Here is a 25,995-nt window from a genome sequence, read left to right as displayed (position 1 = left end):
TCCAGTTATTGTGGACTTGATGTACAGTTTGGAAGGAAGAGCGTGAATTTGGAAACACATCCACTTTTTGAGGCCTCATGCAGTAAAGAAACAGAAAATTTGTTACTATTTCTCACTTTCTGTTACTTAACATGTCAAATGTTTGTTTCTCTACACTTTTTTTTAATACAAAAGGCTGAGTTCTTTAAAATCATAAAATGACAAAGTCTTGGACTTGTTATCTAGAAGCTCCCCTCACAGGCAGCCTGGAGACAGTGCAGCTCCTGACACCAATAAGGAACCAACTTCAGCACCGTTAGCATGTTAGCTAGCTGCTAGTTAACGTAGCCGTTGTGTAACGTTTGACTTTTTATATCAGTACTATCAGACTATTAAACAGTTTAACGGAGGGTGTTGAAAAGCAGGACAGTGTCTCACTCTAGAGCGCGTGTTTCGTTCTTTATTTGTGTCTAACAAACGGGCTTTAGCATAGTTTTGGTTTTAGCTTGCTCGGAACTACATTTCCCGTCAGCGCCTGCGACAACGTGTTTTTACAGGAAGTGCCTCTGTCACAGCGTTACCGTGTCATCCGGTTGAGGACTGGAGGACTGAGGCGAGAACAAGCGTCCAGCAGCAGACACAGAGTCGTACCAATGCGCGGACCCAGACAGCTCTTTGGGCTGCAAAAGGACGAAGCTGAGACGTACTGAAACCGAGAGCGACTCGTCTCCTGGAAGGTGAGAGCGGAGGGGGAGAGGGGGGACGGTGGAAGGGTGGGTGTTGTTTTTTTTTAAGCCACCAGACCTTGAATGCCACAGAAGAGTTTTAGCCCATGACAGCCAGTGTAAAGCGTCGCTAACGGTTCGGCAGCGCCATTGTGCATTTCTCCTGTTTACACCGTGTTTATGTTGGTCGCAGGATACCTTGCTGCGATGTAGTGGTTGTTGTTGAACTGAAAACAGACCAGTCGTTGTCTGTCTGCTCACCTCCCCTCCCCTTTGTCTCTGTCTCTGCCTCTGTCAAGTCCACATGACAGCAAATTCTCCAAACCTGCCCCCCCTCCCTGGTTTACACATTGACAGGCTGGGACTCCAAACTTCACTGCTGGATTACAGTGGGTGGGAGCCTTAAAGGGTCTGTCCACTCAAATGACATGACAATATATTTGGTGTGGAGGTCAACCATGTATAGTGTCACAAACATTTGTTGTTGAGGATTTAAAAGTTGTTTAAACGTCTTTTAAGTGTACACTCACATTCAGGGTTACTTCAGCATTATCCCCACTACCATTATAAAATATAAATACACTTCTATGAAATTAAGCAGTCACTTGAAAACAGCAGAGGTTCTATTTCAAACATCAGATGCCACAGAAACCCTGAGGTTTCTTCAAGAAATCTATAAAACTTCAGACTGTGAAAGGCTCAGGACAAGGAAAAAGGTTCATAAGGGCAAAAATGCCACAATAAATAGAAATTATACATAAGAAGATCAATCAACTGCACTGTCCAAATGCCAAACAATTTGAAAACGACAACAGTGGAATGTGGCTCAAAAATTAGGGAATAAAAAGTAGATATGAGCATACTTTACAGCTATGCTCAATTATGGTTATGTGGTGCTCATACTTTTAAGCTTGCAGAGATGCATCATGTTAGGGAAAAAAGGCTTTGATACAAGATTCAAGATGTTTATTGTCACTCTGGTTGTGCCAGTATGCTCGTGTGAAATTCTAAGATATGCATATAGAAATATAGATATAAAACAGAATATGAGGCACTAATTTATGACACCAATGAAAGGTATACATTTCAAGAAAGATACATGTTTATGTATCCGTGCCTATACAGTCAGTGCTCAGATATTGCAGGGAAATAAACATTAATGGTACAGATATTGATGTATTGGAACCCCCTTTAATGTTTCCACAGTGGAGGTCTCCCTCGGTGAAGGGGTATTGATGGGGTACAGATGATCGGGTTTGCACTTGCCCGTGGTGCGTACTTGTGGGAGTATGTGCTGTTTGTAGAGAAGTCTTACAGCCTGAGGAAAGAACCTGTTCCTCAGTTTGCTGGTGCGTGTTTTCATCGTCCTGTGAGTCCTTCCTGAGGGTAGCAGTGAGAACAGGCTCTGAGGATTTGAGTCCGCAGGCTACATTTTTTTAGGTGCCTGAGGCCGCGCATGCACTGCAGCACTGGCCTTTTTGATGTCAGCAGTGGTGTGGTTACCCCATGTCAGCCCCTTGGAGATGTTAACTCCCAGATATTTGAAGTTGTCAAACCTCTTGCGTTGAAATAATCTAAGCTAACTGTGATGCATGTCGCAGATTTCCTAAATATGTGTCATTCTTTCTCCAGGCAGCCATCAGTCCCAGCGTGTACAGTCTGTCACCCCTCCAGGTTGGGCCATGAATAAACAACCAAGCAAGGAGAGTCTAAAGGACAAGGTGAAGGGGATGTTTGGGTTGGGACCCCCCAGGCCACCGAGCAAACAGAGTGACACCAAACCGTCCGAGTTTATCATTACGACTGACATCATTAAGGTGCGCAGAAGACACTGAACATCTGCGCATGTTCATACACACTCATAATCACCATGCTTTTGAGTTTTTTTTCTGATCATGTTTTGCATCTTGTCATGGCCTTGACGTTTTTCAGGAGCTCCACCCGGACTGTGGTCTGAGCAACCGTGTTCGTATGATGAACCACGTCTGTGATCTTGCCAAAACAAAAAAATTTGAGGAGGTGAGTCTGTTCCAGGCGTGATATTTCTGAGACAGCAGTACATGTAATCTTCTGTGTTTGTCAAAATCAGTTTATGCACATGCACGTTTGTGTTTTTCAGCATGCAGTGGAGGCAGTATGGAAGGCCGTGGAGGACATGCTGTCTCCAGAACAGCCACCTGAGGCCAGACATGCTGTCCTGCAGCTGCTAAGGGCCATTATACAGGGACAGGTATCTACAACGTACACACACAATCAAATACAAAATGTAAAAATAGATCCTGTCACTTCACAAAGTCATGCTCTCTACTTATGTGCAGGGTGAGCGGCTTGGCCCTCTGAGAGCCTACTTTTTCAAGGAGATCAGAGACTACCAACCATGCAATGAGGACCTCTCTGATAGGCTGGAAGTCTTCAAGGCCTTAACTGAGAACGGCAAAGACATCACATACCTGGAGGAGGACATAGGTAAAACTCAACAAATACAAATAATATTTGTATGAAGATTTTAACCAAATTTGCATGTCACAGTTCGATTGTTAACCCTCTGTTGTAGCTGACAAATCCTACAAACTGAGATTCTAGCTAATGTGAGCCACCTCTGTAAAAATGTTTGAAATTGTAACTTTGCATCGACATTAATGGTCTTTTGCTTACATTATTTACTGGTGATATTTTTTTCTCTTCTCGCTGTTTTTCTCTGCTCGCACAGCACGCTTTGTCCTTCTGTGGATGGACATAGGTTTCACCTCCGACTTTCTCCATGTTCTCGTCAACCTGGTGAAGTTCAACAGCTGCTACCTGGACCAAAATGTCTCCATCATGGTCCAGTAAGTCAGAGAAACAGATTGATATGCACACGCATTCATTTTTTTAAATCCAGAAGCTGTAATTGACATGCATTTTTTGTTTGTTCTGTCATGTTCTCTGCAGGAAAATCTGTCTCCTGTGCAATAGAACAACATCTTCAACTGATATTGAGGTTTTTATTCATTTTTTTTTCACATTACTTACAAATTTCTGTGATAGTGATGCAACTATAACTAACTATAAGTGGTGCAGTAATGGCAAAGGAAAACATATTTTTTTGATTATGAAAATTAGTTTTTAAGGAGGCACTTAAAAGCTGCAGTGGAGTGTGCTGATCTTACACTGAGGGGAAGGCTGCTCCAAAGCTGAAGGGCTGTAACTGAGAACACGTGGTCACCCTTGGTTTTCAGTCTGGAACAGCTAAAAGTTTTAGATCAGCTGATTTTAGGGGCCTGGCTGGGTGGCAATAGTTAATTTGTTTAATCTGGACCTACCCCACGGGTTGCCATGTTGGTAATTAATAAAGTTTAAACATGTATATTTATCCTTTATGGTCAACTAGTGCAGTGAAGCTAAAATAGAAGCTAAAATGTGACTGACTGGACCACCTACATTTAGTTAATAACCTGGCTGCAGTTTGGAAAAGTTACAATTGTGAGAGTAAATAGAGAGTTATAGTTGTCCAGGTGAGATGATTTAAAAGCATGTTGGTGATGTTTCTTAATTGATGGAAACATGCTTGGATGATGTTGCTGGCATGCTGCTTGTAGTGACCCCTTTTGCCAATCGATCAAGGGCACCTTGTTGCTGATGGTGAGGATGTTTCGACGCGTATAAATGACATGTCCACTCCACTGCTTTGATCCACAATATGGTGCTGTTTATTGTTTACATTCTTCAGTTCCAGTTTCCAATACAAGTCTGACTTTTACACACTTATCAATATTGTCTGCTTACCACTGCAGATTACCAGTTCAGAATTAAACAAACAAACCTAAAACGCCACGACACGTTCTAAAACTGTTTGCCTCTCTTCATCAGCCACACCTGGGTGCATCACCTGGCTGATTATATGCCCTCTCACAATTCACAGCAGGGATGCCCCAAGTGGTGGGAAGCTCACAGCAAAAATAAACAAAGGAATCTAATGCAATACAAATGAAATACATGCACAGAAATGGCTCTTACACTGCTCAAAGGATAAATGACCATATTTGTAGTTTGTGAGGATGATAACCTTAGTCTTTTGCTGTTGAAGTTAAGAGGTTAGCTTCCACCCAGTCCAAGACACTGGATAAACAGGAATCCAGTGTGGCTGCATTATTCAGTTCGTGTGGTTTAAATGAGAGCGCTTCAATTGAGATACTTTATTGATGATATGTCCAATAGGAAGCAAGTACAGTGAGAATAAAATTGGTCCCAGAATAGATCCTTGGGGCAGCCCACAGGTGGCGCTAGCTGCTGAAGAGTTAGATAAATCCTGGCTGGAGACAAAGAATGTCTTGTTTTCCAGGTAAGAGGAGAACCACTCTTGTGGAGCTCTAGTGATTCCTGCGTGTCTCAAGTGTCTCAATGAGAATGTTGTGTTCCACAGTCTCAAAGGCTGCACTTAGGCCCAGTAGCAAGTAAGACAGAATCTGCAGCCAGTAATAAGTCATTTGTCACACAAAGGAGAGCTGTTTCCTTACTGTGTAATTTTCAAAAAACACTTTTTCTACCTGAGTGCCACTAGAAGTTGTGGCAAAACTTTTTCTAATATATATTTTTTTAAATTAAATGGCAACTTTGTAATAGGCAGAAAGTTTTGTATTTTGGCCCGATCCAGTGTGGGGCCCTTTCAGAAGCAGCTCAATACGTACCATCTGTAAGAGGTCAGGCACACATTCAGAGGAAAGAGAACACTTTGTGATAGCGAGCAAATGAAGTGCAATGGCATCCATTGTCTCTTTCAAAAGTTTAGTAGGCTGTGATATGGGAGTAAAACAATTCAATAAATCAATTAAAGGCCAGGCATATCCACAGATGTTGCAGGATATTTGTTTTCTGATGTTATTAAGGAGACGAGGCGGCTGCGGTTGTTTGTGGGGGGTTGATAGTATTGAATAAAAGGTGAGAGTGATGCAGATTGTCAGAGATCACCTGTGAAAAGTATTGACCTCGAGCCTCCTTCACTTTGTTGGTTTAACATCATAATGAGTATTTTAGTGATTGATAGTGGACTTAAATCTCCACTTTCTTTCAGGTCTCTTGCATAACTCTTTTAAGGGTCAGAATGTCTTCATTTATACGCGGGACTGCTCTTATAGTTGTTTTCATCTGGGCAGCAAGAAGGAGAGGAGCAACTTGACACAGTTTATGAAAAGCATTTGTGAGGTCATCTGCATCAGAATGACACTGAAAGAGGAGACTGAATGTTCTCACTGTGTGCTCATTAATAGCACGAAAATGCACCTTCTTTTTGTAATTTGTTTCTACGCTCTGAATCACAGTGTCAAACAAAGATGCACTTATGATCCGACAACTAAAGGTCTCTGACGCAAAGATTAGATCAGTTACATTTAGCCCATTTAGAGCAAACACTAAGAGATTTGATTGGGACGGTCATCAAATGGAAATAAAAGTCACCAACATTTCAACCAAATTTATCATAAGCAAGAACAACAGAAAATGGAAATAGAAATAAAAAACAGAATAGGATTTATTTTTGGTGGGTGATGGATGAGAAGGCAGATTATGGGTGAGGCACCATTTATTTTACACATTAGAGCCTCAAAACTGGAATCAACCACAGTAATAGGGCTGCACCTCAATTTATCTCTGAAGACCGACTCTCAAAGTGTTGATTACATTTATGCTAAGGTGGAATTCCTTTTCCTTTGTGCGGCCTGAAAAAAGGAACTTGACTTTGCATCTATGTGAATATAAGAAACAGGAAAACCTGTTTGTTTTTTTGTGTGAGCGTTAATTTTAAACAATCAAATGGCAAGATGTTTGTAATTAACTACTTTCCCCTTGTCATGACCTTGAAAAATGCATATGGTTTTATTTAAAAAAAGAAAACCATTATGTAAACATTGTCAATACCCATTAACTACATAACCAACACTCCTCTCATTTTATGAACCATTGGCTTTTTTAACTTTGTGCTTTGAAATAGAAACAATACAGCTGAAGTTGGACTTCAGGCTTTTACATAGAGTTGATTCTGATCTGCTGCTGTATGCATTGTGTGTGTGTGTGTGTGTGTAGGTAGCACTACAAGTACTGGATGCAGTGGTGTGTTACAACTGCCTGCCCTCAGACTCTCTCACTGTCTTCATCATCACACTCTGCCGTACTGTCAACGTCAAAGAGTTTTGTGAGTCCTGCTGGAAGGTGAGAGAACGCACACACACTTTCTTTCATCTAAAGACTGTGATTTGATCATTCGTAACCACCTCCTTTCTTCTCATCTGTCGTTCTCCCGCATCGTGTTGCTCTCTGCTTCTCCAGTTGATGAGGAAGGTGCTGGGGACTCACCTCGGCCACAGTGCCATTTACACCATGTGCCGCATAATGGAAGAGAGGTAATATCCCCGGTTTAGACAGTTTCAGCATATTTTTCAGCTTGTGGTGCATTACTGAGCATATATTATTGTGGCTAGGCTATGTGTCTCTCTAACTACCGGCAACCTCCACCAGGGTTTACATGGAGGATGCACCGTTGTTAAGAGGAGCTGTATTCTTTGTTGGAATGGCACTGTGGGGTGCACACAGACTACCTGCCCTCAAAAACACACCGACCCTTGTTCTACCATCTTTCTACAAGGTAACACACACAAACTGATACAATATATGGCCTCTCTCCCGGTAAGCAAATACTGATGGCAGAACTTCTACTTCTGCCGCCTGTGCTTCTGTCTCTTGGCACTATAAACTGCATAGATTTACATACATGCTGCTGTGCCAAGTACAGTTGTGTGTGGCATATGCTGGATCCCCCTTTGTGTTATTACTGTTACTCATACTATAGATGTTTTCTATCAAGCAGTATCCAGGATGACTTTATCAGTTGTCACGCCATCCCTTTCTAAAGATTTTGAAGAGCTAAGCTTGAACAATGATCAGTAAAGATGCATAAAAAATGACTCAATAGAAGGTAGAATGAAAGAAACAAAAGGTGAACGTAAGAATGCACCTGTGAATGTAAAGAATCAGTTGTGATGACTGTTGCTGTCTGACCTCTGCCACTCAGGCCATGTCATGTGCCAACGAGGTGGTATCGTATGAAATCGTCCTCTCCATCACCAGACTGATCAAGAAGTATGGCAAAGAGCTGCAGGTGGTCACCTGGGACATCCTGCTGGGAATCATAGAGCGACTGCTGCAGCAGATCCAGGTACAAGCATACACACATACCGCACATGCACACAGTAAAATGACAGATCTTTTTTTGACCGAGCAGCCGGTCTCACCTGTCTCCATAGACAATCGGCAGTGCAGAGTTGAAGGCCATCGTGTATGAGCTGTTGACCACAGTGGAGGAGCTGTATGAGCAGAACGGTTACCATGGCTCCACAGAGAAGTTCTTCAGTCTGGTGGAGAAATGTGCCGACAAGAGACCCGTTAGTGTTTTTAAGGCTCAATTCCCCGTTGTCATGTTGTTTTCATATTGCTTCTACCTCTCTTATCTTTTTTTTCCTTCTCTAAATCTTGTGTGTGTGTGGACAGGATGCATCAGTGCTCACCCTCATCTCCTACAGGGCACAGTCTATTCAGCCAGCCAAGGATGGCTGGATTCAGAGCCTTTACCGCCTTATGGAGAAATTCTTCAGGTAGAGTGCCCACAAAGATGATAGTGGAGATATCAAACAGTTCTTCTCTGTGTCCCTCTTTGTTAATTATCACCTGGATCTCTCCCCATCTCTGCTGTGTCATAATCTCTCCCATCCCTCTCTGTTATCTGACTTTGTATCTGAAAGGAACGAGACTCGCAGTGTAATAAGGATCAAAGTGCTTCATATCCTGTCCTTCGTTCTCAGTACCAACCGACAGCTATACGAGGTCCGTACTCTCACTCACACACGCAAACATGCACATTTGCATCCATGCTAAATGCCAAGTCCACTGTCACTGTAATTGTCATTGTATGTCTGTCTTGTCTGTGTAGTTAGGGAATAACATTGTTGTGCACTGTTACGTGGTCATCAGTGTGTGGTGAACATTGATGTTTGTTTTGATGTAGTTTTCTCTGATGTGAAGGTCATGACAATTCAACAAGTTAAATCTCTCTCTCGTCGTTTTCTTGACTTGCCCCAGGACGAGTTGATTGAAATGGTGGTGATCCCGCAACTCAGTGGAATAGCTGAAGACCGGGACCTGGCTGTCAGAAAACAGGCCACCCAACTGCTGGTGGACCTTGCAGAGGGCTGCAACACACACCACTTCACCAGCCTGCTGGACATCATTGAGCGGGTACACATACACACACACACACACACACACGATGGCCTTGTCGTCTAACTTTGACCTTTTATGAAGTTGTGTCGTTCTGTCCATTCCAGCCAGGATGAGATAATAATTTCAGTGTTTTGTTTCTCTGAGTAGGTGGCCAGTCGCTCTCTGGTGTGCTCAGGGCCTCTAGAGGTTTCTGAGAGAGACCCCACGACAGAGTCTTCTATGGAGGATGTCAGGACCGCTATACTGGGCCTGCTGGAAATCCTGCAGGTACACACTTCTGATATTAAGGGCTGGACTCAAAAAAGTAACATTAAGACTGATGTTAAGGAGTTATCACAGAAAAAGTCATTCAGTTTCTAATACTCTACTAATATTTTGTTATGTTGTACAAACATAATTGATTTAGATTTCTATAAACTTCTTTGGCCACCAGCATAAGGAAGTAAAATGTATTTTTTTTTAGATTTTTTAAATACGCATGTTTACAGATATTAATGCAGCCTGCACCACAGTACATGGGGAAAACAATCTGGGAGAATGCAATGAATCCGATCTGATAACACTGCATCTTTTTCCCTCTTTGCAGAGCAAGCTTTACAGCTTACCAGCCAGTCACGCTAGTCGTGTGTATGAGTTGCTCATCAGCCACCTGCAGCTTCACTACAAGAACAAGTACTGTTCAGCTATCGCTTCCAGTATTAGACTGCAGGTAAGGGGGGTTCATTATGCTCTGTTTGTTGAACTCTCTCTCCGTTTGTAACATACACTCCCGCTGACTTGTTTTTCTTTGAACTTTCATTCTCTCCGTCAGGTGTTTGACTTCTTCCTGATGATGCGAGCGGACTCTCTTCACCGCCTTGGAGTCCCCAACAAAGACAGGGTCATGAGGTTCAGCCCTTACTGCTACTGTGACGCAGGGTGAGGACGCACACACGCACACATATGTTGTTAGTATCATAATACAGTTCACTGAAGCGCTGACTATATCTTTTGTTGTTTTTAGGGAGCCAGAGAAGCGCAGCAGTGAAAAGAAGCCTACAGGTTCAACATCTCCTCCTGCTGGCAGCCCAGCTCCGCCAGCTGCTCCTTCTGCTTCAACAGGCTCCATACGTTCAGCCTCCCTGCCCTACGCACCTGCCTTCAGTGTCCTCCTCCAGTGCCTCAAGATGGTACAGACACACACACACACACACACACACACACACACACACAAAATCGTATCCAACTCACAGATAAGTGGCATGCATGGAGTAAATAGTAATAGTGCTCCAGGGTTTGTTCTCTATAGCAAATTCAAACAGATGATTACAGCAGTCTTTAAAAACATCACACATGGTTTATTTTCCCTTGTAGGAGACGGATTGGAAGGTGCTGAAGCTGGTTCTCGACAAACTGCCGTGGACGCTGCAGTACAAAGTGCTGCTGCTCACATCACTGTGCAGCTTGGATCAGCTCTGCTCTACGCTCTGCTGCATGGTAGTGCAAATAAAGACACATGCATACAAATCTATAGTCACAAGTCTGTACACATGTGAATTTGCTTGTGTCCAACCATCATTGTATGTCTGTGTGCTTGTAGGTGACGGATCGGCTGATCTCGGAGCGCTTGAAGAAGACCCCAGAAGGGTTTTCTCGCACTGATGTTCAGCTGGCTGTGGTCCCTGTCCTCACCGCCATCACCTCCTACCATAACTACCTGGAGCAGTCGAGACAGGTGCAAACGATACTCTCTGACATCACCAACAGGTTTCTAGCATGTTCTGAAACTTGCACGCTGAGTTTGGAGCCAAAAGAGGCACATTTAGGCATGTCTCTCACGGCTGGTGTCTGTATACCACACACCACCTTATTTCTTAGATTCACCAGCCCCTCCACACACACATTGTACATGGAGGCTGTAACTTTCATGCAGCACGTACAACTGTACTGATGTTAGTTAACTTCCTTTCCCCCCTACAGAGAGAGCTGGTTCAGTGCCTTGAGACCGGCCTAATTTACCGCTGTGCCAAGCAATGTGTGGTGGCCCTTACAATGTGCACAGTGGAGATGCCTGACATCATGATCAAGCTCCTCCCGGCTCTAATAGTCAAGCTCACCCACATCTCTGCAACTGTTGCCATGGCATCTCCCATGCTTGAGTTCCTCTCCAGTGAGCACCAAACCTTTTTTTTTTTTTTTTAAACTTCCTCATTCTTTTCTTAAAATCTACCATTGTTGAATGTTGAAGGTCAGTTAGTCAAATCAAAGCTTTCTGTCTCAAAGAGAGCACAAAATAGTTTTTTCCACTGTTCTGTTTCATAGCTCTGGTGCGCCTGCCCCATCTGTATGCCAACTTTGTAGCCGAGCAGTATGTCAGTGTGTTTGCCATCTCTCTACCCTACACTAACCCATCCAAGTAAGCGCTCACACACACACACACACACACACACACACACACACACACAATTGCACATGTATTCTCAGACGCACAGACACACTTTGACTTGTTTATTTCCCCCATTTCCATCAGGTTCAACCAGTACATCGTGTCGCTGGCCCACCATGTGATCGCCATGTGGTTCATACGCTGCAGACTTCCCTTCCGCAAGGACTTTGTTCAGTACATCACAAAGGTGTGTGCTGGTTTTTCTTCCTGCCTTTTTTATTGATTTTTTTGTATGACCCTTACCCAAAAATTCTTTTGACATTATTTGAGATTCGTTGTAGACCCTGATTTGCTTTTTTTTTTTTTTACTACATTTCAGTTTTGCATCTCTATGAACTTTTTTTTTCCCTCATCGTCAGGGTTTACGTTCAAATGCCCTGCTGCCTTTTGATGACGGTCACGAGCAAAGTTCATTTCGAGCCCGCAGCACCAGCCTCAACGAACGGCCCAAGAGGTAAAGCATCCGTACCACACAGCTGCAAGTGCTGACGTACAAACCAGCAGCACCACACACTGACCATATGGCCGTTGTTGTGTAGGAGGGTTGGGGTTGCCAAGGTATCAAGGGACTCAGCATGATTGGTACTGTGGCGTGATGGTTGCAACAACTTCTCTCAGGTTGCCATGGTGATCATTAGTTCATTTAATTTATTCTTTATGCGTTTTACATTTTGAAATTTGTTCTTTTTCTGCCACAATTTCTTTTTTTTATTCAAAATTCACTTCTCATATTAATGACATACAGGAGGTGGACAAAATATCATGAACATCTGTATAACTGTATTAACAGAGCAAAAGGTTGATTGTTAATTTTTGAAGGTACTATGTCAAGGGTTTTGATTAAACACCTGGCTGTAGTAATAGAAGCTCTACTATTTTGTTGTAATGGATTGATACTATATTGTCCAGGTGTTTGTGTTATTGCGTCCACCATCTGTAGCATACAGAAGTACATATATGGCAGTGGCATGAGGAAAGGCCTTTAGGGTTCCTTCTCTGCTGCCGTCACATCCCGCCATCTGACTGATTGTAACCATAGTAAATACAGACTTTCCATATACACAAAGAGAAATACACACTCTTTCACACAGAGGTGTAAGGAAGTTTTTCCTCAGCAAGGTGTCATTCTCATCCATACATGGTGTGAATGTTTGTCGGTTGTCCGTGTCTTAATCGCTTAAAAACATACGATAAATATTGTAATTGGGAGATAAGTGATTCTGATAAAAACATCAGTAGTAACTCATTACAACACAGTGCAGGTCATCATAGAGAGAAAGAGGGGACCAAACAGTCGTTTAACCAGTGGAGACTCAGCAGACTAACTGGGCTGCATCTGTAACACTCCTTAACAAATGATAACAATTTTGTCTGCAACTGAGAAGTAGAGACTTAGGCATTTTCAATTGTTTGTGTGTCTAAGAAAATGACCTGGGGACACTAGTGTGGATGCACATAAAAACAGTGTCTTAAAAATTAGACAGTTTAGTGTAGATGTAGTCTTAATGTCCTAGTTAAACCACTATATCCACAGTGAATGTATATTTCAAAGACCCAAAATAGCTATAAAAAGTAACCAGTGTTGTTTGAATCCACACCGCACTGTCTGGATGGGCTGGTCCCTAAAGAATCCATTAAAGTGCCTTCCCTTTTTAGCCCTGAGATTCACTGTTGCTTTTTATTGAATCCCTCTCCTCCTCCATTGTGCATTACATACGTACGAGGAAATAACAGACACAGCCTCTTTGTATTTATCTTCTGTTTCAAGCCCTCTCAGTCTTCTTTGGGTCCCGAGGCAGAATGGTTTATTTGGAAAAAAAAGCCAAAACAAAACAAACAAACCTCATAACCCCCTTGCTGCCATTGCAGTCAAGCAACAGTGCCCATTACAGCTTTTCACAGTGATACATAACATCGGATTCTACTGATCTTCTACATCGACCCACTTTCCGTGTTCCATATTGTGTTATCATCCATCCAGTGATCTGTCCTTGTGCTGCTCATTGCTCGCTGTTGGCTTGGAGCGCTGCATGTCAGATTTCATATGAATAATTTCAAGATGATTTTGAATCTTCTCACAAATACAAAAATCTTTTTATAAGCTAATATCAACAGAAACTTTAAGGAAAACTTTGTAGTTTCCACAAACCTTGAATACTTTAATACTAAATCTATAGTTGCAATGATTAGAGTCCTGTCTCATCCTTTAATGGCTCCCTCATGGTTAGTCCAACCATGCTGTGCTCCAACCCTCACATTTAACCCAGCATTTCATTTTCAGTTGGATGAGTTTTTTTCCTTGTGTTTTAACTTTCATGATGTCAGGCCTGTGCTGAGTCCATCCCTACTATTTTACTTCTCCTGTACTAGTCCTTGGCTTCACTATGTACCTGCTGTGTGAAATAATGTTTATTTTGTTGCTCTCCTGAATACTTTGTGTGTATTTTCTTTTCTGAATAGCAGAAGCTGTTTTACCCTCTGCTGTAGCTTGTGTGTGTGTGGTTTTTTTTCCTCTTAAGTTGATGTTTATCCTTTTTTATCCTCTTTTTTTCATATTCCGCTCTCCTGTAATCTGATTCATGGTGTTTTCACTGCTGTTAATTTTCACCTTGTTTTGTTTTTCTTTCAATTCTTCATTTGACCCCTCCCTGCCTGCTGCGATTGGGTGCTGCGTTGTGGTTGTGGTTTTGGGGGGTGGTCGTGTCATCCTGGACCCTTCCTACATACTCTTGGCCCCTCCCTTCTCCTATGACCTCTGCCCTTTGACCTCTGTGCCCTGCCCCCCCCATACCCCTCTCACCGCGTGGCGTGTGCCTTTTGGTGACCTGCTCATGTTGCTCTGGTGCTCGGGTGACGATTCCTGCTGTCCCCTGGTACACCTCCACACACCACACTCCCGAACTCCCAAACCACCACCACCCTCATGATGACCCACCCCCTTACTGCCCACTGCCACCATATCGCCAACCCGGGCCCGTTCCCCTCGCTCTTTGCCATGGGTACCCATCACTGCCCAGTCTGCGGGCAGCAAAAGTGGCGAAGGCGGCAGCGGCGGTAGCCAATAGCAGCAGCTCTCCAGTTAAAGAGCTGAGGGACCTGTCAGCCATGGACGCTTTCCGCTCCCGCAGCATCAGTGTCTCCGAACACGCGGTCCGCAGGTTAGAGAAGAGCCTCCTGGGTAACCAAACAAAAAACAACAACAATCCAAACACTTATTGCTTCCTCCATGGGATGGTTGATGGGGTGTAGGGTCATTGTCATGCCGGGCCGTTGGGCGGGCGTTGGGTGGTTTGTTGCCAGGGATACCTGGAGCGGGTGGTGCATGCTGGAGGAAGGTTTGTGTGTCGACCTTTTGTTTTGGTTTGTTTTGGGCTGCGATCATACATGTGCTGTTTTAGATTTTCTTTTTATGAGTTGCTTTTGCATGCAGTGTTTGAAGACATCGGAAACCATTTGATGTTTTTCCTTTGATTTTGCTCTAACACAGATTTTGCTTTCATTTTCATTGAATTTGTCTTTGGTTTGACGTAGTTTTTTCTGTTTTGCTGGGTGTTTTGCTGACTGGTGTTGATTGGCCTAACAACAAATAAAAGGCAGGAGGGACTGGTGCAAAGCATGCGTGTGACAACAACTGCAACCTAAAACTTCCCTTTTCCTGGTGGGAGGGCACTTCTGCTTCTTCGGCCAGTGACGGGGACAACAGCAACACATCAGCTTTGTTTGCTTGCTTGACATACTTTCATTTTGCTCCACTCATAAACATACACTGTGCTGCTATGACCATGGCAATCTCCTAATGTGGGATTTTAGGACTAGCTGGGCTGATGTGAAATTTTCTATGTTTGATTACAGATTCAAATCATTTGTATCACCACACACACACACACACACACACTCACAAATACCTGCCCTATCTTCATACCTATATGCTTATCTCTGCTTGGCTCAAGTGACTGACAGATGGATGATCTAACATTGCAGTTGTTAGATGTGGCCTCTAAATTGAATATGCCATACCCCTCCTGCCCAACAGATGGCAGTAAAAGCCCAGTACTTTGATGTTTGAAACCACTGTATATTGTATTTAATTTCAGAGTGAAATATGGAACTTTTAAACCTAAACAACTGCACTGTAGATCTGTTTAACCCGCTTCAACTGCCAAATGGCTGCAAATCTGCTATCGTCTCAAACTGTTGGTGTGTGTCTCTTGAACTGTGACACCTGAGTGATGACTTGGACTGAAGCCTGTTTCACTCCAGACAACAGGACATGACCATGTTTGACACTTTTAGACTTTAAGGTGACATAATTCATAAACTAAAATGTATGTGATATGAAAAAATGATTCTGAACACATTTTGTTTTATTCTTCGTGTTTAGCTGAGTGTTACTTTGTCTTTTATAAATAAGAAAGTGATGCATTGAATTCTTAAGAATGCCACGGTATTCAGCTTCACTTTGAATTGTCTAAATTCAGTTTAGTAAAGCTTACTTGTTATCAAAGTGCTAAATGGTATTATAAGACAGTTAACATAGCACACAGTCGAGCGTTTCATGGTCATGTTGTCTGGAGTGCATGTCCATTAGACAGTGAGGTGAAAAGTGCTACATTGTCAGTAGAAGAATGGTAAGTATTGAAAGGTATGGAATAGTTGTTTATTCACACGCTGGGATTTGGTCTGAGTGAGAGATTTCTTCTTGTTCCCTCTGACAGTACTAATGAATCTGCACAGCTGCAATGTAAATCTCTCCTTACACCTTTCAGATTTAGTCATTTTGTTACTGTGTGCATGTGTTTTTAAAACATTTTCATTTGTATCTGCCAACATACCTGAATTTGATTCAGTTCATTTTCAGTTTTAAGTCGAGTCTTGTCAGACAGCCCTCCCCCAGCTATCATAGCATCTTACGTCTTACTGGAGACAGTTACAGGGCTGACACAAAAAGGGGATAGATCCACCAAGGACAGATGTTCCTACTGCATCATCCTCATTCTTTACTGCTTCCATAGATGTTTTCTGTCTCATTTGTTTTAATATTTGTTCCTTGATGTAACTTTTCTTTGTTTCGTGATTCTGTCCGGATGAGGCATGACAAGCTTGCCTGCTTTGCTTAATCCCCTCTGTGATGGACAGAAAGAAATTGCAGGTGTCGTTCTAAAACGCTCATTGTGAGTGTGCTTACTTCTGAGCTGCGAGCCAGGCAGAGCCTTCATTGTGATTGAATTCATGCCCACTGTCTCTCTAGCCCTGACTGATGTCAACATTTGTAAAGGTGCTTTTAACATGATTTGCCTGAAGAGCAGGCAGTAATGGTTGTTGTGGATACAAAGAGGCGCTGCTCACTCTACAGTGAGTGCAAATACATTAAGTGATTTGGCTGCAGCTGAGACATTAACTCACAATTAAACACGTTCACTCACACACAGCTACTACCGGCTGTTTTTTTTTTTTCTACAGCCTTGTGGTGTTCTTGGCATCAAAGCATGTTACACCATAGATCCCTTCGGCCTCCGTCCCAGAGTTTACTAACATTTAGAGAAATAACCAATGGGGCATCGTGCCTGGTGAGCCCACTTATACCACATCCCAGCGTGTGTCTGTATTTGAGTGCTTGAGAGAATGTAATTATGCGTTGGTGTATTTGATTATATGTACACATGTGGCTGCATGTGTGCATATAAATGCTTGCGTTGCATGTGGTACACACAGGAACATGAACATTGGTGCGTTTGTGTGATTCTCATAACTCTGCATTTATCTCTGTCTGTGTATCAGAGCTTGCATGTCTCTGTGTGCACTGATTACATGGTAGAATATATCTGGAGCCGTTGCGCCCCCCGTCCTCCTCTTCCCTGCCCTTCTTGCTGTTGTTTACCCACCTCTGTTTTCTGTAGGATGCACACATCAACCACCACCTGCAGTCTGGGCTCCGCTGATGAAAACGCGGTGACTCAGGCAGATGAGGGGCTGAAGACCGTCCACCTGGAGCTCACAGAGACCTGTTTAGACATGATGGCACGATATGTCTTTTCCAACTTCTCCGCCCTGCCCAAGAGGTTATTATCAGTGTGTTTATGTGGCGGTCGGCACTTCACAATGGTGATGTTTTGTGAAAATAATTGGGAGACGCTGCGTTGGTTGAGATTCTAACCTCATTTACATTCTCAGGTCTCCCATCGCAGAGTTCCTTTTGGCAGGTGGTCGGAGTATGACCTGGCTAGTAGGCAACAAGCTGGTGACAATAACAACCAGCGGAGGGGTCAGGACGCAAGCACTGCTGGGCCTGGACATGGCTGACCGGCTGGGAGGAGGAGGGGAAATGACGAGGTGAAGCATGCTCACTCACGCCAAAAAAACTCCTCAGACTTATACCCACAGTAATGGTGTGGCTCTATTATTGGATGGATTGCTGTGATTGGTAGAGATATTAATGTTACCCTGAGGATAATCTAATGACTTTAGTGATTCCCTTAACTCTTCATTCAGCATTATCATCAGGTCAACATTTTAATCTGTCCGACACACACACAAAATTATCGACATTCCCATTGGCCTCAGCTGTACTTTGTTTAGTGCTAATTAGCAAATGTTAGCATGCTCACATGCTAGATTAAGATGGCAAACACTGTAAACATCATGTGTGCTAAACATCAGCATTTTGGCTTTGCAGTTGTCAGACTGGGAGCATGCTGGCGGTAGCATGTAGCTCAAAGCACCGCTGGGCCCACGTACACAGAGCTGCTAATCCTTTGTTTTTCCTGGTCCTGCAGGTCAGATCCATCACTACACACCCGAATAACCAAAGAAGCTCCAGCAAAACTAGAGTCACAGTCAAGCCAGCAGCACAGTAGAGCCACGCGGATAAGAGTCCGCTCCATGTCAGGTAATAAATATTCAGCTGCTTGCCAGGTAACTTTTGGTCTCAGGACTGAGAGCGCCCCGTGATACACCAGCTTCTCTCTCATTATTGTGGACAACAACTGCAGCTTTGGTGCTAAAGAGGACTCTGCAGTCTCTCCATAGATTATACAGATTTTTTGTGGAATAATTGTAGCCATAATAAGTGCCAGCATGGTAGTGGCAGTCAGTGCTATTTTGCCAACATCGATTTCTGAAACCTCTTTTGAGAAGCAGGTAAAATGAGCTGTCCTGCTGTCTTGAAATGAGAAATAATCAGGTAGTTTTTATCCACAACAGATTTGCTGTTGTCTGTCTGTTAGTTCATTGCCTTTAGACAGCAGCCCACTCCCATGTTTACTCCTGATACATGCCATGCAAATGAAACATCCGCACATCCCAGATGGAAATGGAATTCAAAATTATACATCCTTGCATGATCTTCCACATATTCATTTCTGCTGTACTTTGTGTTCTTTGAATTCTGTAAGCCATCAGAACTAGATCTTGCTGCCTTATGCAAGCGATTTTAAATTGTTTGTGTGATTTTTCTCTGCACAGTACATTGCCCGTCATCATCCTGCGTTTGATGTTTTATTATAGCCATCCTTTTTTTGTTGTTTTTTTTCTTTATTGATTCTATATGTCTTACCAGATGAGCTCTCGGTTTCGAACTGGCCTGAATATAATATGAGTAGAAGAGCTGAGAAATAATGACGAGGATGACCTTCCTCTCTCCGTCCGTTCCAGGTGGCCATGCTCTACGTGCCGGCCCTGCTCAGAGTCTCAGTCCGCTGGTGTCCCCCTCTGAGGGTGAGCTAGCTGCTCCACTCTCTCCCCCCTCTGGCTCCACCCTGGATGGTCTGGGTCCTCCGTCCTCCATCTCTTCTGCCCCGTCCGCTCCCCCGCCACTCAAAGACAACCCCAGCTTGGCCGAGTTTGTGCCTATATTGACGCAGGGCTGGGCAGAGATCTTCATAAGGAGACCATCGGGTATGCAAACCACACTTCTTAATAACAGCATATGAATGAATAGCTTTTTTCAGAGGCTTGTTTTGTTTTTCAAAGAAGATTTAGCTTTGTGGTTGAACAGTGATCAACAAAGTAGCAATACAAGAGACTACTTTCTCACACGTTGTGTTTTTATATGGATTTTGTACCTTTCAGGCTGCCCTTGGATTCTGTTTATCACTGGACAGTATGAAAATGATCATGCAGTACCTTGAGGCCTTTTTGATCAAAATTTTTGTCTGATTGTTTTGTTGCTCTTTCTGTTGAGATGTTCGAAATCTTATTCAATTTTTAAATTCAAGAGCATCCTGACAGTCTTGGGTGTGTAAACTATCCTTTATTGTGCTTGCTTTATTTTCAATTCAACAGAACAACTGTTTAAATTTCACAATTAAAGCAGTGTTTTTCAGCAAAGGATTCACAAATGTTGGATGTCTGAGCTTGCTTGAAGGCACTGAATCCCTGCTTGCAGATGAATAATGACCAAAACACAAAGGCAGCTTAATGTTGTGCACATTTCATGGTTTTGCGAGTTGATTTTATTTATTTCCCTACTGTTCAATATGTGAATGAGTGCCTGAAGCAAATTCGTCTGCTTTGGTAAACTTCAGCACTAAAGTAAAATAAACGTTTTACTTGTAGTTAATGGGCTAAAATAATCAAAAGCCCTTGTGACGTCTTTTACAACAGATTGCTGGTCTAATGCGCTTGCCTGTCTCTCTGTTCTCTTTCTGTCGTCACAGGGAACACAAGCTGGTTAATGTGTCTGGAAAATCCCCCAAGTCCCTTCTCCTCGGAGCTCGGCAACATGCCGCTCCAGGAGCTCTCCAGCGTCCTCATGGCCATGGAGGGAGTGAAGGAGCCGCCCAGCCAGACAGCCAGCGCCCCCGCCAGCACTGCCGCCCCTGCCCCAGCCCCCATCTCCGAACCCTTAACACAAACACACAGCAGCGTCGGAGGGAAGGCAAACCTGATCCAGCGCTCCAACACTGGTGAGTAAAGGTCTGAGGAGGGGAAAGCAAGACGGATCAGAAAGTTTGTGTTATGGTTTCATTTTGTGAGTGTGTGTTGGTGGTTGTTGGTCAGTGCAGGTGAATTATTTCTCCCAAAATGCCATTGTCGTAAGTAAAGTGAAATAAACACAATATTACATCCACAATATTTAGGTACAGAGCAGAAAATAATAAAGGACCAAGAAATGTAATTTTTTGTGTGAAAGCACCCCTCCTGCCTGCCTGACTGCCTGTCCTCTCTAATGGACTGAGCTAAATGCCAAATTGCGTGTAAATTCTCTATTTGAGCCTGAAGGTTGATCAATAGTCCAGCTTTGACATGCTTTCATCAGGAGCCAAATGTCTTTTTTCTAACTATTTTTACAGAAGCCTTTTATCAGTGATGTCCAGTGTCCTGTTCTATTTACATGTTCTCTCTTGCCCTGGGGCTCCAGTTATTCATATCCACATTTTCTCTTTCTTTACCTCATCAACTCATTTTTTTCTTCACTCTTTCACAAACAATTTTACTTCTCTCATCCTCATTTTTCCCCTTGTTCTGATTGGTTTGTTTTTATGTTTTTTCATCTTCACCACACCATGCTGGTTTGTGATTGGCTGCGATGTGTTATGTGCCATCATGCTCAACCGACCTGCACCGCCGCCTACAGTGGGGGGCTCTCTCTGGTCTCTGGGTTTGGGCTCTGCCCCCCCAGGCCCTCCAGCCCCTGGCAGGTTGCACAGGAGCATTTCCTGGGCAGGTACTGTCCACCACATGTGTGCCCCCACACCTCCCCCCTCCAGAAAACTCCTGGTGTAGTGTATTTCTTCTCACTTGCACAGTACAGTGGTCTGTCGGCACAAACCAGAAGAGACATTTGACCATTACATAGCTTTAATTACATCTCTCTACTGGAAGTTGCTATTAAGATTAGAAATATTGTTTTTCCAACAAAATGTTTAAAGGGATAGTTTGACATTTTGGGAAATATGCTTATTCCCTTTTTTTGGCAAGTTAGATGGAAAGATGGACATCCATCTCATATCTGTCTGTTCAATATGAAGCTGAAGCCAGTATCCGGTTAGCTTAGCATGAAGACTTGAAACATGCAGAAACTGCTAGCTGTAAGTGTATGTGACCGATGGTGTGTAGGAGTTTTCTGCACACGTCACAGATAACTCAGTTGTGCAAAAGGCCGTCTGTTTTATACTAAACTGTGCAAGTGAAGGAATTCAGCATTTCTGCTTTACCCATCGGTCTTCTATTAACACGGCAAGGAGGGAGGGTCGTCGACAAGCGATGCTGAAAGCGTTCCTCCACTCGGATCAATCCGTCCAATGACCCCAAAGGACGAATCATGATCTTTTTTTTTTTTTTTTTTTTCCTTCTGTGATTTGTTTTTCCTCCTAATCATTTTCTCTAACTCTGCTGTCCCTGAAATATACTCCCAGGTTGACCTATTTACCCTGTTGTCAACAGGAAAGCCCAGACCCCATCCAACTATAGTATGCTCTCCTTGCCTTACTGGTAGACCAGCAGGGCGATGAAGACGCTTTCAGAGCTGCGGTTTTCAGGGGCAGCACTCAAGTGAAAGGGAGCTGATTGTGTCGGCTTTCTTTTTCTTCTTTGAGTGTTATTTGGGAGACGCAGGAGGGCCTGGTCTGGGCTGCTGTTGTGTGTTTTGGCCGAGATAACCAACAAACCCACCGAACAGATGCATGCTGGGAAAATCAAGTAGATGAAACCGTGAAGGATGGATGCTGCTTGCTGCGTTGATCTGTCTTTGTCTCTGATCTAAGTGTTTGTAGGTTGGATTTACCTAAGGTCATGTTTTAGTAATGTTTGTGTGCACACATATGTGTTTGCCTGATTGCCTTTGAGTTTGTTTGATCTATGTGGATACATCTGATTCTGTTTTGTGTTACCGTGATTAATTAGACTTAGTCTGTGTTAAACTAGATATGAGATAGAACGTGTGTGTGTGTGGTGGCAAATTACTACTGACACTGATGAAATGATGTTTGTTGTGGGGGTCTTACACCTTTTGTATGCTTGTATGTCTCTCTGATTGTGTAACCAGTAGTGGACAGCGCTGTGGTGTGTGTGAGAGAGGGGGTTATTTCATTTGTGTGTGTGTGTGTGTGTGTGTGTGTGTGTGTGTGTGTGTCCACCCATAACCCACACGGTTGTTGCTGTGTCCTGCTGTAGACTCTGTGGTGGTGCTGGAGGAGGGGTCAGGGGTCACCACAGCAAACACCCCACCTGATTGGCTGGAGAGTGAAGAGTTTGAGGCAATGCCCTCGGATCCCATCTTCATGTCTGCAGACAAATTCCCAAAGACCCCGCCGCCGGGAACGCTCAGCAGGGTACGTAGTTTGTGCGTCGGATTTTAATTCTGCATGCAACTTATGCCGCCTGTGGTAAGCAGTAAAGAAAATACAGTGTGTATTGCAGAATGGTCAACAATGCAAGACTGATGAATAGTAATAATCATGGCTTGGTGTGGGCTAATACTGAAAATGTGAAGATATGGTTTACCACAGCATCACTACCACCTGCTATTAGTTACACTCCTTTCTAAGCAGGCCTCCCATCCTTGCACATGGAGCACAGCCAGTGATTACACACCTACCATAATGTGGCTTTGCATGTTTTGGCAATTACCTAATCTGCTAAAACATGCTAATAAGCCCACCAACTTTTACATTTTTTTTAAATCAACTCCTCTAATCGTTCTTCTCTAGTCCTCCTCCACCTCCAGTCAAGATGACGAAAAGTCGACGCTGGAGGAGGTGAGCGAGGGAGCGATTCCCATTGATCAGCCCACTCAGGGGCTCTCCACCCCTGGCAGCCAAGGGCCTGAGCTTCCTTTCCAGACGCACACACAGTCCCAGGGACACGGACTTAATAAGTCCAGCTCCTCTCCGGAGCTCCAAACCCTACCTGAAGCCTTCTCCAAGGCCGCTATGGAGTCAGAGACGGCGCCAGGAGACGCATCGTGGCCCAGAGCACCTTCAGATGGCAAGCCTCAGCCCCAGCAGCCCCATTTTGAGAAAGAGAAGGTGGAGGGAAGCACAGGAGGAGGAGGGGACGTTAACGGACTGGGAGGTCAGAGCCAAGGGGGTGAAAGCCCAGGTGTAGTGTCATCTCAAGGCGGAGGAGCCAGGATGAGGTTGGAGTTTCCGGCAGCAGCAGCGCTACCTGGACCCATCTCCCCCAGCGGAGGCCACCGACCCCGGGGTCACACCATCTCGGTATCAGCCCCCTCCTCCCGGAGGGAGAGGAGGACAGAGAGGGACTCGTACCACAGTCGACCTGGACCCAGCAACACAGAGAAGATCTCTGGTCTGAGCCCCAGGTACTCAACCAACTACTGCAGCTTCTGTCCCCTGTTTCTGCCAAATAAGTGACGCAATCCATCAACTCAAGTCAGTCAGCTAATCTCTGCTCGTTTACTTTGATCCGAAGTGGCGGTCTGTCATGGAGAAAATTTTCAGTAGAAGCCAGTTTTAAATTGAAGTAGTTGAGATGATGAAAAATCTGAAATATTTGAATCAAAGTGTTACAGCACAGTTACAGTTCATAGTTCTTTTTAAACTAAAATATGTTAGAAATGGCTTCCTGTGGTTAATGGCTTAATTTATACAACTTTCTTAAATGTCACTAATAAACAAGGCCGTCACCCAGTGGGTTACAGCCTGTTTCAAATTCTTGTTTGTGCCCAACACAAACTTCTTTTTCTCTCTGTCTGGTTTGTTTCCTCTAGCTTTGTCTTCCTGCAGCTGTACCACTCTCCTTTCTTTGGGAATGAAGCCAACAAGCCACTGCTGCTGCCCAAAACTCAGGTTCGTTGGTGTCTCAGGCTGACCTTGAATCTGCGCCAGTGCACTTCATGCAGCGGTGTTTACATCGTTTGCTCTCTGCCGTAGGTGATTGACCGCGCTGTGAAGGTTCTGGACCAGATGCCTCCTTATGACACCCATAAGATCGGAGTGGTGTTTGTAGGAGCTGGTCAGGTGAGAACACGTGAACGTGGATCGCTGTAATAATTGAATAACTGTCAGACCGTGCCTTTGCTCTCTGACTTCTCACCGACATCCTCTCCACTCTCCTCAGGTTAACAATGAGGTTGCCATCCTGTCAAACGAGTACGGTTCGAACCGCTACGCTGCCTTCCTAACAGGCCTGGGCAAATTAATCCATCTGAAGGACTGCGACCCCGACCAGATCTTCCTCGGAGGCCTCGACCAGTATGGAGACGACGGAGAGTTCACCTACTGTTGGCATGACGACATCATGCAGGGTGAGCACATCTTAGGGTCATTTAGTAATTTGATTTTTTTCCACAATTGTATCTTGCTTGTTACTAGTGTAATCGTGTCTCTGTAGCCATCTTCCACATAGCCACGCTGATGCCAAACAGGGAGAGCGACAAGGGCTGCTGCAACAAAAAGCGTCACATTGGCAACGATTTTGTCATGGTGGTGTACAATGACTCTGGAGAAGAGTACAAACTAGGCACCATTAAGGTACTCACACACACATACACACAGTTATGAAATCCTCTGTATTTTGTACTTGAACCTTTCGTCTTTTCCTCCCATCAGGGTCAGTTCAATTTTGTAGAAGTCATTATAAAACCGCTGGATTATGAATGTAACCTGGTCACACTCCAGTGCCGCAAAGGTGAGCCGATCACTGCGTTTTTTCTCGTCTCGTTCCTCGTCACTCAGTGTTTTACTTAAATTTTAATCCCTCTCTTGCTCTCTCTTTCAGACCTGGAGGGGTTAGTCGACACAACGGTGGCAAAAATTGTTTCAGACCGCAACCTTCCACTCTTGGTCAGACAGATGGCTCTGCATGCAAATGTAAGTCTTCTCCTTGTCTCTTCCTCTCACACCTCATCACACACACACTCGCACAGGCTTCACTCCTCTTTGTCTACCCGCAGATGGCCTCTCTGGTGCATCAGTACAGAGCCAACCCCTCAGATGCTTATGCCTCTAAGTGGCTAGCAAGACTACGACACATTAAGAGGATCAGGACCAGGGTAAGAAACACACAAAGAAAGAAATGGTGCTCCTTCATCACTGTCACCTCTTTTACTTTGTGATGTTTTTCATATTTCATCTCTTAAATTTCATCCATCTTGCCATGTCTTTGCTCTGGATCAGGCCCAGGAAGACATTCAGTCCCGCTCGACTCCCGGCATCTCCCTGACCCAAGGACACACTCAGCAGAACAAGTCGTTTCAGCAGAACACTCCCGCAGCAAACCCAGAGGCCTCCGGGCAGAGGAAAAGACTTGTATCAACAGTGGATGATTTCACTGATTTTGTTTGATTACATTTCTTGTCCTGGCAGACCCACAGACACACACGACCACAGACATGCACACACCTGCCTTAGAGCTGAGGTGAGTCTACGTTCACCTCTCTGTCTGGAGCAATTCAGGACGACACACTGATTTTGGCTTAGAACCAATTGGGACTTTGTATTGGAAAACGTTTGAACTTCACAGTATTATAAAGGCTTATTTTGTGATGAAGTACAGATATGTGAAGACAGTAATTACTCCATATTTTTTCAAAACAGTTTTGAAATGCTAACGCTTTGCACTTTTTAGGTCTAATCATGATGTTTCTGATGTGCAACATGAGATGAGTAAAGTTGTACAGAACACTACATTTGAGAGCAGGGTGTGTTTGTGTGTAGA

The 25,995-nt window shown here is 43.9% G+C and overlaps 1 protein-coding gene across 3 annotated transcripts; it reads left to right on the top strand.

Annotated features, from left to right (window-relative positions):
- Nucleotides 1–557: 557 nt before the first annotated feature.
- tsc2 (TSC complex subunit 2) lies at nucleotides 558–25,995 on the top strand. Of its 3 annotated transcripts, XM_070828546.1 has the most exons (42): nucleotides 558–716; nucleotides 2,337–2,521; nucleotides 2,637–2,723; nucleotides 2,824–2,934; nucleotides 3,023–3,170; nucleotides 3,415–3,532; nucleotides 3,636–3,684; nucleotides 6,762–6,887; nucleotides 7,005–7,078; nucleotides 7,194–7,320; nucleotides 7,747–7,890; nucleotides 7,979–8,116; nucleotides 8,223–8,326; nucleotides 8,474–8,555; nucleotides 8,811–8,966; nucleotides 9,099–9,218; nucleotides 9,538–9,660; nucleotides 9,763–9,869; nucleotides 9,955–10,120; nucleotides 10,305–10,427; nucleotides 10,531–10,665; nucleotides 10,911–11,100; nucleotides 11,253–11,346; nucleotides 11,461–11,563; nucleotides 11,736–11,830; nucleotides 14,394–14,534; nucleotides 17,274–17,435; nucleotides 17,548–17,706; nucleotides 18,150–18,262; nucleotides 19,027–19,269; nucleotides 20,031–20,279; nucleotides 20,951–21,040; nucleotides 22,489–22,646; nucleotides 23,025–23,638; nucleotides 24,047–24,125; nucleotides 24,210–24,296; nucleotides 24,397–24,583; nucleotides 24,670–24,809; nucleotides 24,888–24,966; nucleotides 25,057–25,148; nucleotides 25,232–25,330; nucleotides 25,455–25,995. In XM_070828546.1, exons 2-42 carry the CDS (start codon nucleotides 2,387–2,389, stop codon nucleotides 25,620–25,622), a joined length of 5,715 nt encoding a protein of 1,904 aa, XP_070684647.1. In that variant the 5' UTR covers nucleotides 558–716; nucleotides 2,337–2,386; the 3' UTR covers nucleotides 25,623–25,995. The 3 variants fall into 3 exon arrangements, with proteins under 3 accessions (XP_070684647.1, XP_070684645.1, XP_070684646.1); XM_070828544.1 differs by lacking the exon at nucleotides 20,951–21,040; XM_070828545.1 differs by lacking the exons at nucleotides 14,394–14,534; nucleotides 20,951–21,040 and having other exon boundaries at nucleotides 559–716.

Source organism: Pempheris klunzingeri, chromosome 3 (genome assembly GCF_042242105.1).
Source record: "Pempheris klunzingeri isolate RE-2024b chromosome 3, fPemKlu1.hap1, whole genome shotgun sequence".
In the NCBI taxonomy this organism is placed as follows: Eukaryota; Metazoa; Chordata; class Actinopteri; order Acropomatiformes; family Pempheridae; genus Pempheris; species Pempheris klunzingeri.
Note: the sequence above shows the minus strand (reverse complement) of the source record. Positions and strands in the feature narration are given on the sequence as shown.